Raw genomic sequence first — 17,433 nt, forward strand, 5'->3', positions numbered from 1 at the left:
TAAGGTACAGTGCGTGTTTTAGATGAGGACACGGAGTGGGCTAAGCGCCGGGACCGTTGTAGTCCATCTTGCTTCGATCAGGTGCTGCGGGGAAGACGGGTGAGTGAGGTGGACGCGAGGGAAAACGGGCGAGACGCACAGCTGACGCGGGCCCATTCCAGCGCAAGGCGGAAGAAATCTGTTGCGCGCTGAAGATCGGTACCGTGCCTCTGTGCAGACAAAGAGCTCGAGGGACGCACAAGCTTCCATGTCGGCGTATCGCCAGAAGCGCGTCGCATAGTCTTTGCCGTTGTCGGCGATCTGCTTGGCGAGCTCATCGTGCGCGTTGCGCCCGTCGAGGTCGCCAGTGAAGAAGGCCATGATGTCGAACAGGTCGGTGTAGTCAACTTTGAGCGGGATGTAGCTGGGTAGGGAGCGAAACATGGATGAGCTCGAGATGGAAGACGGGTCAGGGCGGGTCAAGCAGGACGTACTGCACCCACGGCTCGATCCAGTCCGCGTACCTACCGATGGGCAGTGTCAGCAAGTGTACGGATCACCTGATGGGAGCGAAGAAACGAACCATTCGGGGAAGATGGTCGACTTGAGCACGGCACTGTTGCTCGACAGCAGGCGGTGGAAGCGGCCAGACCACGCATTGCCATCGAGGTCGAGCAAGAACTTGTACTCGTTGGCCTCGTTCCAGCCAAACTGGCGCTGAAAGTCGAACAGCTGGCGCACGGCCTCGCACGACCCGTCCTCCTCGTCGCACTGGCCCTCGCGCCCCGTGAACGCAAAGTCGACGTACTTCTGCATGAGCGCGCGCGTGCTCACGTTCTTCTCGACGAGGCTCGGCACGCCCTGGGGCGTCTCGAGCCCCTCGCCCGAGAAGCGCACGCGCGACGAGCCCGTCTGGTCCTTGCCCATGAACCAGATGCGCACGCGCTGCGACGAGCGCCACCACGTCCCGCGGTCGAACCACACGCCCGTCGTCGAGCCGCGCCAGACGGCCTGCGAGTGCGCCTTCTTCTCCCACTCGGGATCCCACGGCTCCTGGTCCCAGTACTGCTCGAGCGGCGTGAGGAGGATGTCCGAGTGCATCGTCGTCTTGGCGAACGAGAAGAGCGGGCGCAGCTCCTGCGGGCGGATGCCGGGCCAGGAGGTGAAGCCTGCGCATGTCGAGCGTGAGCCGAGAACCTGGGGATTCGAAAGGACCGAGACCTGCCGTGGAGGTACTGCCACTCCGGGTTCTCGCACATGTTCATCGTCTGCAGGTGGTCCGAGATGTACGACGGGCCGCGCGGAAGCGTGTCCGTCTCGAGGCCCTCGTACCACCGCCGCAGGCGCGAGTTGGGCGGGCACGCAAGCGGGAAGCCCCACAACCTGCGACAGGTGAACGTCAGTCTCGCGCCTGACGAGCGTCTGGGTCATGGCGCACCCTGCATCTTCGCCGACATCGTCGGCCTCGTCGTCCGAGAGCACTGCGTGAAGCGATATGTTTCAGTGGAGGCAAGCGAAGGAAAAGAAGGACGCGCAACGCACGCTTGCCCTTCTTGCCCAGCTCGACATGCTTCTGCAGAACCTCGTGGTTCATCATGATGCTCGGCCCGTCGTGCGCCGACATGGTGACGTTGACGTCGGGCACCCACTTGACCCAGCGCTTCATGAGCGCCGCCTGGTCCTTTGCGCGGCCGTCCTTGGCGTGCTCGCCCGTGATGGCCACCTCGCCGCCCTGGATCACCATCGTGAAGGTCGAGGGGTCGACCTGCAGCCGCGCCGAGCGCGACGCGATGAGCTTGGGGCTCAGCGCCCAGAAGGGGAGGATGTCGGTGTACGTCTTGTCGAACTCGTCGATCAAGATCACGTCGTTGGCCTTCGCAAAGCGGAACCTACACGTCACAGCGTGAGCGAAAGGGCTGACACGGCGAGGGAGGAAAGGGACGCACCAGTCGTCGAACCCCTTGGGCGGTTTCCGCCCGTACCGCCGCTTGTACTCGCGCACCGCCTGCTCGAGCGTCTTGCTCTGTCGCGAGAGCTTTTTCTGCCACCGCTCCGTTGCGTTCTCGATCAGATCGTAGATCGGGTGCTGCATCGTATGCGGCAAGAGTCGCGACGCTTCGAGCGCCGAGTAGGGCGACGAGTCGCTCGATGGGTGGAGCGCCGAGGGCAGGACGTAGAGGTGGCCATTGTTGTGAAGGGTGTAGTTGCGTCCTGTCCGGTCGTGTGCTGGTGCGTGTGAAGTGGGTGCCTGCACGCAGACGAGACGGATCAGACGAGTGCGCCTCCGGTGCGCGAGACAAAAGAAAAAGACGCACGATGACCATAGAAGTCTGCGGAGCACTGCGCCAGCCCGGCCCCAGTACGCCCGTCATGGCGACGAGGATCCCGACGAAGAAGGCCGGGAGGAGCGCGACAGGATGCAGCCGCGCGCGCGAGTGCAGGAAGCCGCCGAGGCCTGCGACACTCGCGCTTCTTCTTCGCCGCGCCGCCGACGCGCGAGGCAAGCCCGCAAAGGGTGCGTCTGCGTCGTCGTCCATGCCGAGGAGCGGGAGGTGGACGGAAGAGTTGGCCGTGTGTCCGTTCGCCTGCCTCCCAGGCGGATACTTTTCGCCGCTCGAAGGTCCCGTGCCCGCGTTGGCGAAGTAGTCGTGCGAGCTTGCACGCTCTGCCGAGGCTGGCGGGGTCGCTGGTGCAGCAGCCGAGCCGCTGGCGGCGGGGAGCGGATCGGGAGAGGGGTTGGCGAGGTCACGGAAGGGCGCGTCTGGAGTTGCGAGGGTAAAGTTGGGCGTGTTGGGGACAGCCCTGAAGCTCTGGCGCTGCTGCATGCCCTCGTGCGAGCTGTGCAGAGGCGCGGTCGACACGTTGAGGAGAACGGGCGGTGCTGGCGCTGCTCGTCGCCGGCGGGGAACGTGGTGCGCGGGTGTCTAGACGCCGTGACGATTAGCTGCACGGCGAGGACTCGCGTTCACAGCAAGCACACCGAGAACGAGCCGTGGCAGAGGGACCGCTACAGAGTGATCGAGAGCCCGCGCAACCTCGACGGGGAGCTCCGCCAGAGGCAGCCGCCTTTTTCTGCGCGTCGTGACAGACGTATAGTTGCAGTCTGGACGTGCTTGACTCGTACGGGACCGTCTCTACTCTCGACCTCGTGCAGTCAGTGTCGTGCGCTGCAACGTCATGTGATGGCGCACTCTAAACCCGCATGTGGCATACTGTGTGAGCTGCAGCATAACCACAAGATCCAGTCACGCAGCCGCGGATCATGCCCGCGAGGAAATGACGTGTCGCTCGGGTCGAAGACGGGGCGCGGAACGAACGCACGAGGCGGTGCTTTCCCTCGTCGTTGCTGCCTTCGCTCGCGCTCCTGTCGTCTGTGCTCCGTGCCATCACTCTAAGATGTTTGCTCTGATCGTGCCAGGTACGCACTGTCTTCCCGCGTCTCCTTCTCGCTCTTCCCCCCGCTCACTCTCGCCGACCTTCTCTCGCTCAGGCCGAATGGTGTGCGTCGCCTCGCCGTAGCCCCGCAGCGAGCCAGAGCTGACCTGAGAACTCTCATTCCAGACAGCCCATCGAGGCAGTGCCGGGAGCGGGCGACAAGTTCGCCGTCACCATCCCGGACGCACCCAGCCTCAACCACATCTCGGTCTTCATGACTGGCCAGGTTGCTTTCCCCGACGGATACGGTGCTACAGTCCACCTTGACATGCCGTGAGCTCGAGCGCGATCTCTCGAAGGCCTGTGCGTCAGCTAACGTCCCCAATGTTCCCCTTGCTCTGCGCTTCTGCAGCGGTAAAGGGTGGGCCGTTATCGGCGGGTGCGTCTCGTTATCCTTGAATGTACTCTATTGCCATATTCGAGCGCTGGCTGACCTTCGAGGCTCCGACAGGCTGACGAATCAGAAGCCATCCGCCATCTTCCGCTTGCGCGGCACCTTCATCCCCTCGTCGGCAGCGCAAGCTACGACATTTGGCGCAACAGCAACTGCCTCGACGACCTACACTCTCGGCATCTCGTGCGAACCGCTCGCAGCCGTCGAGGCGCAAGTAGCCGCCGTCGGGCAGACGACCGCAGGCGCCGCCGCCAACCCCTCGTCGTCCACCGCCCTCGTCCCCGCACAGTCCGCCGCCGCGCCGCCAGACCCGGTCCTCCTCGCGGGCCTCGTCGGCAAGAACCTGGTCAACGCCGTGTCGGGCTTTGCACAGCCGCTGCCAGACGGGTCCGGGTCGTGGATCCCGACGCAGGCGTTCGACCGATGGTACCGGTGCGTCTCCCGATCGTGCGCCTGATGTGACTCGGCTGAACTGACTCGATTTCTCTGGCAGGGAATTCGAGCGCAAGCTGAAGACGACGGGCGTGGGTTTCTTGCTGCGGACGGATTGAGGAAGTGCGCTCTTCGCGCCTGTTGTATATTTTCCCTGTACTTTGTATGCACTCGCATTGCAGTAGAAGTCGTTTCCGCTCGAGCAGCGCGAGGTGAGCGGGTCGAGTCCGGAGGTCGCGTCTCGTCTTCGCGCGCTCCGGCTTGCTCATCGCCGAACTTGCTCCGCCTCGCCCGCCCACCGAGTGAGCGAGCGTGCGTGCCAGTGCTGCACCTCCACGATGGCCTCTCCGCTCGTCACGCCCGCGGCGTTCGCGACGCCCGTGCCCGCGTCGCCCTCGGCGCTGCCCGGTGCCGACCTCGTCGCCGCGCTCTCGTCGTCGCTCGCGCGCCTGAGCGAGGTTTCGTCGCGCGTGCCGGGCAGCGCCATCGTGTGGCGCTATCTCAAGGCGAGCCACCAGGACGACCCGTTCCGCACCGTCCTCGAGGTCCTCCTCGTCTTCTTCATCGTCCGCACGTACCTCATGGCCCGCACAAAGGGCGAGGACTCGGGCAAGAACTTTGTCAAACTCAGCGAAAAGGTGCGCCGACGCGTCTCGGGCGAGTATGACAATGCGACGAGCTGTTGTTGCTGCGCCGCACCTCGGCAGCGGCAGATCGTAGCCAGAGAAGATCGCCTGACTCTGGTTGTCCCGCACGTGCAGGAGATCAACGAGCTCGTCGCCGAGTGGGCGCCCGAGCCGCTCCTCCCGCCCAACCAAGAGACGCCTCTCCACCCTCCCATCCTCGTCGGCTCGACTGGCCCGCGTCCCAAAGTCATCTTCCCGCAGCCGGGGCAGGACCCGCACGACCCGGCGCACCCGCTCGCGCTCGATCAGCCGGGCAAGCAGGTGATCAACCTCGCGTCGGCCAACTTTGCCGGCCTCGCCGGACACGAGCGGATCAAGGATAAGGCGGTGCAAGCGCTCAGGCGGTACGGCGTCGGCAGTTGCGGCCCTTCCGGCTTCTACGGCACTTTTGGTGCGTCTCGCACGGTCGGCGGGACCGCGATACCGCGCTGACCGTACTGCACACAGACGTCCACCTCGAACTCGAGCGCGACATTGCTGCGTTCCTCAACATTCCCGCCACCATCGTCTACCCCGCCGGATTCAGCTGCTCGTCCTCCGTAATTCCCTCGTTCTGCAAGCGCGGAGACATCATCGTCGCCGACCGCGGCGTGTCGTTCGCGATCCAGAAGGGCATCCAGATCTCGCGCTCAACCGTGCGCTGGTACGATCACGGCGACTACGAGGGGCTCGAGCGCATCCTCGAGAGCATCAAGAAGGACGACAAGAAGTACAAGCGCAACCCGACTTCGAGCCGCCGCTTCATCATCACCGAGGGCATCTTTGAGTGCGACGGCAGCATGGTGGACCTGCCGAAAGTGGTGCGTACAGTCCCATCCCTCTATAAGCACATATGCTCATCCGGGCTGTCGATTAGATGGAGCTCAAGTACAAGTACAAGTACCGCCTCATCCTCGATGAGACATGGTCCTTCGGCGCGGTCGGCAAGTCTGGCCGCGGCGTGACCGAAGTCTTTGACATCCCCGTGCGTTCCCAGCTTACAGTTTTCCGCGCGTCGCATGATTGATTGGTTGCATTCGCAGGCTTCCAGCGTCGACATCCTGATGGGTACCTTGTCGAACTCGATTGCGTCGGGCGGTGGCTTCTGCGGCGGCAGTCACGACGTTGTCATGCACCAGGTGCGGCTCCTTGGCACCCACGTGGAGGTGCAGATCACCGACTGACACGTTTGGTCGTGACTACAGCGCATCAACTCGCCTGCCAACGTCTTCTCCGCTTCGCTCCCTCCGCTTCTCGCCGTCTCCGCTTCCGAAGCAATCGCGCTCCTGTCGACTCCGCTCGCCTCGACCAACCCGACCCACCCGCTCGCAACGCTTCCCGCCAACGTCCGCACGCTGCGCAACATCCTCGACCAGATCCCGACGATCGAGATCTTCTCCGCCGAGCTGTCGCCGTTGATCCACCTCACGGTCAAGCCGAGCGCGCTCGACGCGCTGCACAAGGCGCAGGCGAAAGCCGACGGGGGCGTGACAGGTCGCGGGCGGAGCCACTCGAACGTGTCGCACCCGCCGCCGCAGCCCATCATCGTGCAGCCCGCACCGGGCGCGGTCGGGTACCCGTCGCTGCGGGGCGGGAGCGGGGGCAAGAACGCGCTCGCGGACGCGCAGGCGCGGATCGAGGCCGAGTCGGCGCGCGACGAGCAGGAGCGCCTCCTGCAGGAGATTGTCGACGCCGCGGCCGAGAACGGCGTGCTCCTCACGACGACCAAGCGCAACTGGGCGCAGGAGCTCGTCGAGCACCGCCCGTCGATCCGCATCTGCGTCACGTCGGCCCTCTCGAAGAAGGAGATCGAGAAGGCCGGCGGCGTCGTCAAGAGTGCCGTCGCCAAGGTCTTGGGCAAGGGCAAGAAGTAGGCGCGGGCTTCCTCTCCTTCTATCACGTATCGACCTGTTTGTACCGAATATCTAGCGGACCACGCCTCTTGCATCACCTTAATTCGCCGATTCGGCACTGCTGCTGAAGAGACGGAGAGTACACATCGCCTCGTTTGCTTCCGCCCTTAAGCAACGTCTGCTGTCATCTTGTGACGACCTTAGGACGCTCCTTCGCGCTATCCCAGGACGAGTCGGCGACGCGACGATTCTCATCAGCGCGGAGGCGGAAGCGTTGATTCTCTTCGCTCGCGTCTCGACTCTCGAGCAGCAACGATGGCTCCGGCGAGTGCACAGCAGAGCACCAAGGCTCCAGCCGAGCTCAAGGTGCGCTCTCCCGCCGCGCTCTCGCCGCTGCGCCGGCCGAGCTCAGACTGACCCCGCCTCGGCGCTACTTGCCGTGCTCTCGCTGTTTTAGGCGAGCCTGGAGGCGCACAATGCTTCTTTCGACGAGCTCCTGAAGCACGTCCCGGCAAAGTACTACATCCGCCCCGACTCGGACGACGAGGACGACCACCCGAAGGTCCCGCAGGTCCGCCTCGCTCCCTCATGCCGCTCCCAGGGCTCCGCTGACGCGTTTGAGTTGCACAGGGCAAGCTCACAAAGGCGCAGAAGAAGGCGCTGCGCAAGGCGAAGCAGGACGAGTCGGTCCGTGCCGCGAAGAACGAGGCCAAGCGCGAGGCTCGGCTGGCGAGGGTCCGTTCATCTGATGCGCTTTCCTGACTGCGTGGAAGCGCTGACGATGAGTCGCGCACGCAGTACGACCCGGACGAGCCGAAGACAATCGCCGAGATCCAGGCGGCCAAGCTCTCCGCCACGGCCAAGGGCAAGAAGCGTGCTGCCGACTCGGACGACTCGGACGCTGCTTCGGCGGACGATGCTGCGTCGTCGGACGGCGAGATGAACGGCGCTAGCGAGGGCGAGTGGGAGGACGCCGACTCGCCCAACGAGGAGGGCTTCGCCGACTCGGACGACGAGGACGGCGAGCTGCTCGAGCTTGACGAGCGCGGCGTTCTCAAGAAGTCGTTGGCAAATGCCGCCGACGACGGCGCGGCACCGACGATCACGGACCTGCGCGCCAAGCTGCAGCGGAGGATTGCCGAGATCCAAGCGAAGAAGCGCGGCGCGGCGGCGCCTGCTTCGCGCGCCGTTGCTGCTGGCAGTGACGACGAGGACGAGGAGGCAGGCGACGACGACGAGGAGGAGGAGGATGACGAGGGCACGGTGACAAGCAAGGACGACCTGCTTGCGGAGCGGAGGCGCCGCGCGGCACTGCGCGACAACCGGCGCAAAAAGCTCAAGGAGCGCCGGCTGCAGGAGAAGAGCGATGGGGCGAAGAAGCGCGCGACGGAGCCGAGCAATGGGCGCAAGGGCGGTGGGAAGGCGAACGCGCAGCAGGACGACGAGCGGCCGCGGAAGAAAGCCAAGGTGCGTCTCGCTTCGGCTGCTCAGCTACTTTTCTTGTGCTCACGCTCCTCACGCTGAGCAGGGCGACGACATGGATGACTCGCACTCGCTTGTTCCCTACGACGCCTCCGCCGCCGCTTCCTCCTCCGCCTCGACGTCGAACCCCAGCTCGATCGCCTTCTCGAACCTCGACTTCACTTCGCAGTCGGAGCGCGCTAACATTGCCGGCATGGCGCCGAAAGCGCTCAAGAAGCTGCAGGCGGCGTCGGGCACGCTCAAGAAGAACCGCCACGCGCTGCCGAAGGATGCGAACCAGGCGCTCGAGATCCTCTCGAAGCGCAAGGAGCGCCTCGACGCGCTCGAGCCCGAGCAGCGTGAGAAGAAGGAGGAGAAGGAGCGGTGGGAGAAGGTGCTGCTCAAGGCAGAGGGCGAGAAGGTGCGCGACGACGAGACGAGGCTCAAGAAGATGGCAAAGCGGCAGGAGCGCGAGAAGCGCAAGAGCGCTAAGGCCTGGTGCGTAGAGTTCCCTCTCTTCTTACTTGACCCCGCGCTGACGGACTCGGCTCCCGCAGGAACGACCGCAAGGCGACGGTGGAGAAGACGATCTCGGACAAGGTGGCTAAGCGAAACGCCAACCTCGCGGCGCGCAAGCAGCAGGCGAAAGACAAGAAGGCTGGCATCAAGCCGAAGAAGCAGCAGGGCAAGAAGGTGTCGAGCAGCAGCGGCAAGGCGCGGTCGAAGGGGCGCCCTGGCTTTGAGGGCAAGGGGCGGAAGAAGTAGACTCGCCGTTACCTGCTGCAGTCCTTCTCTACCAGTATTCTTCAATCTCGAGAGATTGCAGATCTGGATTAGAATGTGAGCACTACGAGCGAGAGGGAGTGATAAGGGTAGCAAGACATTGGGGTATCAAAACGAAACGAATGGGGAACTGCGCTCCATCCGACATGATACACATCCTCAAACCGAGAAGACGTTCTTGAGCTGCTCGCGGAACGCTGCCGCATACAAGGGTACCTCCGAGAGGGCGGGCTTGCGAGGCTTGGGGTCGATGAAAGGCTCGACCCGACTGCGGCCTTTGCCGTCACCCTCGACGAGGATGGGGTCGTCTGCATCGACGTCGCCGGCCTGACGCCTGCACGCAGCCTGGAAGGCGTCGAGGCGCTTGACGCGCTCAAAGGCGACGAGATCCTCGAGCTCCTCGAACAGGTACGACCTGTCTTCGGACCGCTCGGCCGGAATGAGCTCGTCCAGGTCAATCGGCTGGGCAAGACCGCGGCGGAGGAAGACGGAGGCGGTCCTACACGACCGCAATGTACGATCAGCTCTAGCTGAATGCCGGCAAACGGGGGGAGCGGAACGCACCAAGCCCACTGAAGGAACTCTTCAACGATGGTTTCGCCGCGATGCACAGAGCGCACAAAGGAATAAAGGTTCTGCTGGTGCCGTTGGAGCAACCGCGAGATTACGCGTACACTCTTTTGCGGGTCCTGCACACGGCTCCGCAGCGCGTCGATGACTGTGATAGTCGAGCGCATGAGCATGAAATTCTCAACGGCTAGACGCGATGCATTGACGCACTGATGATGAGCTGGTCGATGAACTTCTGCAGGTCCGACAGCGCTTGGGCGCCGCGCCCGACCTTGTAGGTCCGCTTAAGGAGCTCAACGAACGGCTGCGCCACGACCTCGATAGCGGACGCAAACTCCTCGTGGGCGAGAAGCTGCCGGAAGACGGTTGAGTCGCGGTCGCGTGAGGCGAGGCGGAGGTACGCCTGCAGGTCGAGCACGAGGCGGACGTCCGGGTCCTTGACCTGCACTTTCGCGAGCGGCGTTGGGCCTGTCTTGGCCCATTTGCGATACGCCTTGCTCGCTGCCGTCACGCGCTCCAGCTCGAAGCCGGGCAGGCGGGGCTCGTCGGCGCCGCGGACGATGCAGAGCACAAGCTCGATGTTGTTCTCCTCTGTGGAGGGAGAGCTCTTAGACGGTGTCCTTCTACCCGCAACGAGGAGCACGCACCTGCATAGCGTCGGATGATGGCCTTCTTCTCCCGCGTCTCATGCACGAAGAGATTGAGCTTCTCGACCATGACAGCGCTGCCGATGCGCGCCTGGATGCGGTCCATCTCCCGGGCAAGGAGGGACGGGTCGTCGTCGAGCGTGATGGACAGGATCCTGCGTAGAGACCGGGTCGGCCCGCAGCACTTGATATTTTACGTGAGAAGACGCACTTTTGCAGCAAGCTCTTGCCGCCAAAGCGGCGCGAGATGAGGAGGTCCTGCAGCGCCCGCGTCATGAGGTTGGAGCCCTTGATGCGCAGCGCTTGCTTGGCGAGGAACCAGGGGAACGTGTTGTGCAGTGCCTTGAGCTTGCTGAACGTCGAGTTCGCCGACTCGGATTCGACGAGAATCTCGTAGATCGTCTGAGCGAGACTGCGAGAGGGCGCGGGACATGTCAACGACGCTCGAGATGCCGACAGAAGAACTGGGACGCACTCATTGCGCAGGCTCTCGAGGACCTTCTGATACTTGTCAGGAAGGCCGTCGATTGCCCTCGTTGTTTTGATCGCCTCCGAGATCTCGCCGAGTCCCTCGCCGTGGATGATGTCCTTCTCGACGACGGACCAGTGTTTCCTCGTCGTGCGGACCTGCTCGATCGACTGCTGCGCGTCATTGGAGCGGACGTTGCGGCGAGCGTCGTCGATTGCTTCGCGCTTGGCGATGTCCATGACGCTGTGATGGGACGAAGTCAGTTGAGCGCAGCGAAGAGGAGCACAGGACGTGCCACGTACTCCGAATCGCGCGGGATCACCGAGCCGAGCAGAAGGAAAGCCGCCGTTTCCTTGTGGTGCCCGACCGTGCGCACGCTGAGAACATCGCGCAGCCACGCCCTCAGCGCCCGCCGGCGGGGGTCATGCGGCGGCATCTTCTTGCCAATCTCGGCGGGAAATGCGAGGCGCGAGCCAAAGCTCGTCGGATACGAACGGTAGCTGCCTGCGGCCGACTGAGGGCGCGCGAGGTGCGAGACGGAGAGGCTCGCCGGGCGCGAGCGACGCTGCCGCACGATCTTGGCCTCCCCCGGCGTGTGCACCGACTGCGCGCGGAGGCTGCGCGCGAAGGCGGATCCGACGGTCCCGCGACTCGATGTCCGCGACATGGACGGCGCGCCGTGGGGGTCTGCGGCGGCAGCGCGAAGGCCGCTCAGGAGGCGAGACTGATTGCGCGACGGCGCGATGCTCGGCGCTGTGTCGTTGTAGCCGTTCGCACCTACACCCGAATGCAGCGAGGTTGCGCTGGCGATCGTCTGCAGCGTCGGGCGAGGGCGGATTACGGTGTCATTCTTCGGGTCACCAGCCGGTATGCGGCGGATGTGAGCTTGCGGGAACGCCTTGTCGATCTGCAGTCGACGGTACGGGGTGAGTGAAAGAAACGACCAGTTCAGGGAGGCTTGTCCATACGTTGCGGTAGAACTTGAGGAACTGCGCTTCCGTACGCAACACGAACTCGTCGAGCCTTGCCGGGCGTCGAACGCGAATGATGTAGCTCTGCAGGACAGAGTGCATCAGTGTTTACCCAACAGCAGCGATCAGCAGAAAGACCCACATGCGAGAACATCGACTTGCGCACGCCGACAATGTCGGCCTCGAAGCCTCCCCATGCGAGCTGCTCAAAGTCGGGACCCTGGAGGAATGGCACACTTGCATCGAAGGGCCACTGAACGCCATTCTTCGGCACGAGGACAGGCGGGAGGGCCAGTCGCGGCTCGTAGCCCTCGTCCGTGAACGGCTCATCCGGAGCCGCGTACATGTCAGGCTGGAAGAGCTCAGCCGGGAGAGCCATGTGCGCAACGAACCCGTTGCGGGCGTCCTTGGGTGACGTCGTCGGGGTCGTTGAAGCACCGGGAACACGGCGACTAGCAGGAGTCTCGTTGGGAGACGGCAAAGCCGGGGCTGCCGTCGACGCTGACGACGAGCTGGGACCGCTGAAGGAGCGCTGCCGGACGTTCTGCACGATTTTGCCGATCCCGAAGCGCTTGCTGCGCTTCTCGTTCAGCGCGCTGCGAGCACCAGCCGCGGGGATCTGAATCGGCGTGCGCGGGCGAGCGGGTTGGCGCAGATGCGCAGGCACCGAGTCGGTGCTGGTGCGCGCCGAGGTGGGCTCGGGCGGCGTGACGGACTGGTACGGGAGGGGAACGACTGCGGGCACCGGTGGTGGCAACTTGCTCGACGGCGGCGCCGAGTCTTCGACCGCGTACGGCTCGACATTAAGCTCGCGCTGATTGCCCTTCGGTGTTGAAGGGGACTCGGTCTCCGGGGCCGATGAACGCTGACCATCGACGGACGACGCCTTGTCCTGCGTCGGCGTCAGCGCGCCATCCGACGGGTAGTACTCGAAGCCCTCAGTGTCGGTCGCCGGTCCGGAACTGTTGGTCCGGCTGAAAGGCGGAGCCGGCGGTACGAGACCCGCGCTCGCAGCCGGAGTCACGTAGTTGGAGGAGGGCGTCGGCGGTTCGTCGATGCGAACGGGTGGAAGCCCTGCTGTTGGCGCCGGGAAAGGCAATGCGCCTGGGAAGCGAGTTGTGGCTTCCTCGTCGAGGAGACTGGCAGCCTCGCTGTGCCCCGCACGACTCGTACCCGCCTCGGCGGCCGTGACGAAGCTCTGCGAGTCGAGCGCAGACGTCATGTTGGTTGCCGTGCGGGACAGATTCAGCTCCTCCATCGCATCAGCTTCTTCCTCTGGCGCGGACGTAGGCGGGTAGCTTGATGGCACCAGCGGTACGAGAGTCTCGCTGTCCTCCCTGGCGATGGGCTCGGCGGAAGAGGGCGCGTATGGCAGGAGGGATGAGTCGGGCCGCGCCGGTCCCGCAGACGTGCGACGAGAGTCGGGTTGCGAGTCGGCCGGGTCCTGCAGCGACGACGGTTCCGACGGATTGAAAGGCGAGGATGGCATCGGCAGCGGGATGCGTGGTGGACTGCCCGGCGCTGCCGTGACCGGCGCGCCGCTCGTCGAGCCGAAGAGGCGGTTCAACGAGAAACGGCGCGACCAGGACGATGAGCCAGAAGTCGAGGCAGACATAGGCCGAGATTTGCTGGCTGAGTGCACCGCAGCGGCCTCACGTTCGCTGGACGTCGCGGCCGGTTGAAAGTTGTATCGCTGGGACGAGGTCGACAGCTGCGGCACCATGGGCGGGGCTGCGGGCTCGGGTACTTGCGTTTCGTACGTCGAGCTGCTAAGCTTGAGACCGGCTGCGACGAAGCGCTCGAGCGCTTTACGGACAGCGCCATACGGATGCGCCGCCGTGCCCGATGCGCCGCGGTCAATCGCCTTCGAAAGGTCGGCATCATGGAGCGCGCGGATGACGGGATGCAGGCCCTCGGTCCAAAACGACGGGATGTCGCCATCGGAAACGGTATCGCGGACGAGCGGGAGCGTGAGGAGGAAGTGGCGAATGAGATAACGCAAGATCGGTGCTTCGCGAGGGTCGAGGTTCTCGTCGAATCTGCGTAGGATGCGTCAGTATCGCTATGAGCCGAGCAAAGGCCGAATCACGCACCCAGCACCGTGTTCCGGCATGTCGAGGTCGCGCAGTTTCCACAGCAAGCCCTCTTCATGCCGGATCTCCTGCCCGACCAGCTCGCGCAAAAAGTACCATGCCTCCTCGGGGCTCAGGTTGCCGTTCTGGCGCCCCTCCTCTTCTTCGTCCGTCCCCTGTCCGTCGACCGCTTCAAACCCGCGGAAGTCGATTGGGCCGGCCCGTTCGTCGTCTTCCGCGTCCTCCTCTCCCGCATGCGCGGGCTCGCCATGCCAAGCGCTGGGTGGTGGCCGTCCGTTCACCTGCGACGCTCTCGAGTCTGCGCTGTCGTACACGGCGTCGCCCCGGCGCCGCTGCTCGTCGACGTAGAGGTAGTCCGTCGCGGCAGCCGCCTGCTCCCCTTGCGCCGCCCGGCTCGCGCCCGCCCGGCTCGTCCCATTCGTCCGCGCAGGGTGCCCAGCCCGGGTGCGCAAGCTGTTGTGCGACAGCGGGCGGGACGGGCCGCTCGCGTGCGGGTGCAGGGCGCCGTTGGAGAGATGGGCAGAGGCGGGCTGGTCGTGTGGCCGGTCGTAGGGGAGCATCGTCGCTGTCGAGCCGTGCTCGCTTGCCAGTGCGCCCGAAGCCGGACTGAGGGGTCTCGCGCCGCCCGCAGGAAAAAGGAACGAGCCTGCGCTGCCGGTGCGAGCATGTGCTCCAGCCTTCGCAGATGCAGGTCCTCCAGGCGGAGGACGAGACGCCCCAGCGGGCGGAAAGAGGACGGAGGACGGCCCTGCACGGCTCTGTCCCGCAGTGCGCGTGCGCATGTCGCGCTCGACCTCGTCTGCGAACGAGGACGACGAAGTGGGGGGCGGGTCGGGAAGGAATGAGGGCATCCTGCACGGCTGGTAAGGCGCGCCGGTGGGCTGTGGACCTCTGGGGAGGGCTTCTCCGACGGATGAGCGGGTCTAGCAGTTGGCGGGGTGCGAAGCTGCAGACGAGCGAAGCGCGATCAGTTGCGAGCGAAGGATAAACGGAGAGAGCAGCGAGCACACGGACTGGGCGATGCCTCTGAAGCGGCGGTGAGGACCAGTTAAGCAGGACAGCCACTCACGCAGCTCAGCCCCTGCGCAGCGGAACGATGGGAGCGAGAAGACTGAGGACCGGCGACTCTTCTTCCCCTCATCACCGATTCGCAGATCGCTGTCTCGCCTTTTTTTCCGAGGATCTGATAGAAGGCATGCAACGACGAAGCTGGTCTTACAAAGGCCTGGGGAAAGTCCCAGAGCCGACACTACAGGGGACAAGGGGACAGGCGCAGACGGCGGGAAAAATGTACTTTTGTGCGAGAACGATGGGGCGGGAACCCCTGCTCGCGCAAGGCAGGAGAGAGAGCACCACAACGGCGTTGTCTCTCCTTATGCGAGCTTGGCCTTCTTGGCCACCGGCTCGTCGTCGCCCTTCTCCGAGCCCGCCTCCGACTTGTGCTCGGCGAGGAGCTGGTCAAAGACGGCCGGCTGGCGCAGGCCGAGCTTGCCCGACGTGACGTGCTTGTGGTACACGCGGAGCACGGTGTCCACGTCGTCCATCGACTGCGTGCGGACGTCGGCGAGCCTGTGAGAAGGTGCGAAGCAGGCGAAGGTCAGTTTCACTTGGTACTCCAATGACGACCGTGACCGCGATGCGCAACGCTGTCCCGCGCGACGCAGCCCGGCTACGGTCTTAACATAAGCGAGAGAACGCACTCCTTGATCTTCATCGTTACGTCCTTGACCTGCTCGTCGGTCATGTCGAGCTCAAGCTGCTCAACACGCGACTTGACGGCGTTCCAGCCCGTAAGTCGGGAGCCAATGTCGATGTAGCGCGACATGCCGAAGTCCTGAGAGGGCAAGTGCGAGGTTAGCGATTGTTCCTTCAGCTCCACCGCAGGCAAGAGAGAGTGCTGACTTCGGGCTTGAGACTGTTTCAGGCAGGCAAGGCGAAAGGATCGAGTCAGTGCACCGTTCTTCCAATCGTCTGAGACTCAGAAGAGAGAGAATATCGCACATCTCGTAGGTAGAAGGGTTGGCAAGGATGGCCTTGGCATGGATGCCGGCCTTGTGCGTGAAGGCGCAGAAACCCGTAATAGGGTTATTGAACGGGACGCTAACCTGCACAGCATCCGCAACGAGGTTCTCTTGTGTATTCGAGCGGCGAGGGTTCGTCGTCAGCTCGGGAGACATCGAGAAGAGCGAGAGGAGGTGAACGCACCGACTTCGCGGAGCATGGCGAGGTTGTACTTGCCCTTGACGTACTCCGGGTCGACAACGTCTGTGAGGATTGATGAAGGTCAGCAGGGAACAGAGCCCACGAATTGACACAAGCTCCTCCGGGCGCGTGAGACGCCTCATCGCCCGCCGACACGACAGCAGCCCTTCTGCCGGTTCCCACGCGACCGGAAAGCACCCGAGTGGAACAGAAGGACGCACACATGCGGGCAATGAGGCCACCGAGGGTCGTGATGCCGTTGCGCTCGCCAATGCCGAGGACCGAGGTGTCGATGTGGGTCGCGCCGGCCTCGAGGGCGCAGAAGGCGTTGGCGACGGCGCAGCCCGAGTCGTCGTGGAAGTGGCACTCGATGTCGCACGAAACGACGCCGCGGAGCGTGCGCACGAGGTCGTACACCTGGCGCGGGTTGGCGCAACCGACGGTGTCGGCGATGCCGACGCGGTTGACGCCGACCTTGTCGACGGCGCGGTAAATCGAGAGGAGGTCGACGAGGTCGGAGCGGAACGAGTCCTCGGACGAGAAGCGGACCTCGATGCCCTTGCTCTTGACAAACTCGATGACCTCGATGGCCGACTTGATGATGTAGGTGATGTCCTTGCCGTGCGAGTACTTGCGGAGGAACGACGAGGTGCCGATGACGATGTCGACACCGTCAACACCTGGGTAGGAGATTGAGAGCGTGAGTTCGCACTGGCAAAGTGGAGGCAAGCGGCGACAGCCGAGACGCACCAGTCTCGACGGCCTTGCGGGCGTCGTCCATGTGGCAGCGAATGTGGGTAAGGATCTTGGACTTGAGGCCCATCTGGCAGATGCGCTTGCAGTCCTCGTACGACTGCTCGGACGCGGCAGGCGACGTGATCTCGAGGTACTCGACACCAAAGTCGGAGAGCGCCTGCGCAATCTTCATCTTGGTCTCGGTATCGAAGAAGGCATTGGCGAACTGCTCGCCCTCTGTTTGCGGGCGTCGAAGGGGTCAGCATGCAGTTGCCCGAGATATGACGGCGCTCGCTCGCCGCAGCCGGGGGACGAGAGCGAGGAGAGGGGTGCGCACCACGGAGGGTCGACTCGATGATCTTCCAGTTAGAGGTCTGGGGGCAGCACGAGCACCCAGCGGGTCAGCATCGGTGAGATCAAGGTTGCGGGAAGATGAGGCAGCGGAAACGTCGGGCGGGCGCATCTCGACGTCTGGGCGCGGTTCGAGTGCAGGGCGGGACGCACGTTGGAGAGGAAGTCGGATGCGCGGGACGCATACGGGTTGCGCTGCTGCGGGTTGGCGGCGGCGGCGCCGTTCTTGGTGGCAGCCGACGAGTCGACGGCCTGGAACTCGGGCGGGACGGCGCCCTCGGTCGTGGGGACCGTGATGGTGTCGTTGGCGGCCGCAGCAGCTGCAGAGGGGCACATGGTGGTCTGGCTCGGACTGGGAGAGGGCGGGAGGAGCGAATTGCAGGACTCGCAGGC

The 17,433-nt window shown here is 64.3% G+C and overlaps 6 protein-coding genes across 6 annotated transcripts; 3 read left to right on the forward strand and 3 right to left on the reverse strand.

Moving 5' to 3' along the window:
* Positions 1-40: 40 nt before the first annotated feature.
* JCM10292_003186 (uncharacterized protein) lies at positions 41-2,804 on the reverse strand (the record flags this gene model as incomplete). Its single annotated transcript, XM_076646910.1, has 10 exons — positions 41-84; positions 140-178; positions 240-403; positions 474-503; positions 563-1,148; positions 1,205-1,362; positions 1,418-1,460; positions 1,522-1,868; positions 1,926-2,227; positions 2,295-2,804. 10 exons carry the CDS (start codon positions 2,802-2,804, stop codon positions 41-43), a joined length of 2,223 nt encoding a protein of 740 aa, XP_076507671.1.
* Positions 2,805-3,375: 571 nt separating this feature from the next.
* Positions 3,376-4,359, forward strand: OPI10 (Opi10p; the record flags this gene model as incomplete). The annotated part of the gene is made up of 6 exons (XM_076646911.1): positions 3,376-3,397; positions 3,470-3,479; positions 3,541-3,687; positions 3,767-3,793; positions 3,866-4,240; positions 4,302-4,359. 6 exons carry the CDS (start codon positions 3,376-3,378, stop codon positions 4,357-4,359), a joined length of 639 nt encoding a protein of 212 aa, XP_076507672.1.
* A 219-nt stretch (positions 4,360-4,578) lies between these two features.
* On the forward strand, positions 4,579-6,779 carry LCB1 (serine C-palmitoyltransferase LCB1; the record flags this gene model as incomplete). The annotated part of the gene is made up of 6 exons (XM_076646912.1): positions 4,579-4,878; positions 5,002-5,317; positions 5,374-5,726; positions 5,783-5,890; positions 5,949-6,044; positions 6,111-6,779. 6 exons carry the CDS (start codon positions 4,579-4,581, stop codon positions 6,777-6,779), a joined length of 1,842 nt encoding a protein of 613 aa, XP_076507673.1.
* A 294-nt stretch (positions 6,780-7,073) lies between these two features.
* On the forward strand, positions 7,074-8,984 carry JCM10292_003189 (uncharacterized protein; the record flags this gene model as incomplete). The annotated part of the gene is made up of 6 exons (XM_076646913.1): positions 7,074-7,124; positions 7,216-7,329; positions 7,389-7,493; positions 7,557-8,225; positions 8,287-8,717; positions 8,777-8,984. The coding sequence occupies 6 exons, from the start codon at positions 7,074-7,076 to the stop codon at positions 8,982-8,984; spliced, it is 1,578 nt and encodes a 525-aa protein (XP_076507674.1).
* Positions 8,985-9,161: 177 nt separating this feature from the next.
* On the reverse strand, positions 9,162-14,603 carry JCM10292_003190 (uncharacterized protein; the record flags this gene model as incomplete). The annotated part of the gene is made up of 10 exons (XM_076646914.1): positions 9,162-9,501; positions 9,567-9,720; positions 9,783-10,163; positions 10,220-10,374; positions 10,431-10,631; positions 10,695-10,931; positions 10,991-11,595; positions 11,657-11,743; positions 11,802-13,698; positions 13,753-14,603. The coding sequence occupies 10 exons, from the start codon at positions 14,601-14,603 to the stop codon at positions 9,162-9,164; spliced, it is 4,908 nt and encodes a 1,635-aa protein (XP_076507675.1).
* Positions 14,604-15,125: 522 nt separating this feature from the next.
* JCM10292_003191 (homocitrate synthase) lies at positions 15,126-17,376 on the reverse strand (the record flags this gene model as incomplete). The annotated part of the gene is made up of 9 exons (XM_076646915.1): positions 15,126-15,321; positions 15,453-15,586; positions 15,655-15,667; positions 15,754-15,883; positions 15,958-16,017; positions 16,176-16,634; positions 16,705-16,926; positions 17,027-17,063; positions 17,194-17,376. 9 exons carry the CDS (start codon positions 17,374-17,376, stop codon positions 15,126-15,128), a joined length of 1,434 nt encoding a protein of 477 aa, XP_076507676.1.
* Between the last annotated feature and the right edge of the window lie 57 nt (positions 17,377-17,433).

This window comes from Rhodotorula paludigena (assembly GCF_050403205.1).
Source record: "Rhodotorula paludigena JCM10292 DNA, Rt_paludigena_JCM10292v1_ctg6, whole genome shotgun sequence".
In the NCBI taxonomy this organism is placed as follows: domain Eukaryota; kingdom Fungi; phylum Basidiomycota; class Microbotryomycetes; order Sporidiobolales; family Sporidiobolaceae; genus Rhodotorula; species Rhodotorula paludigena.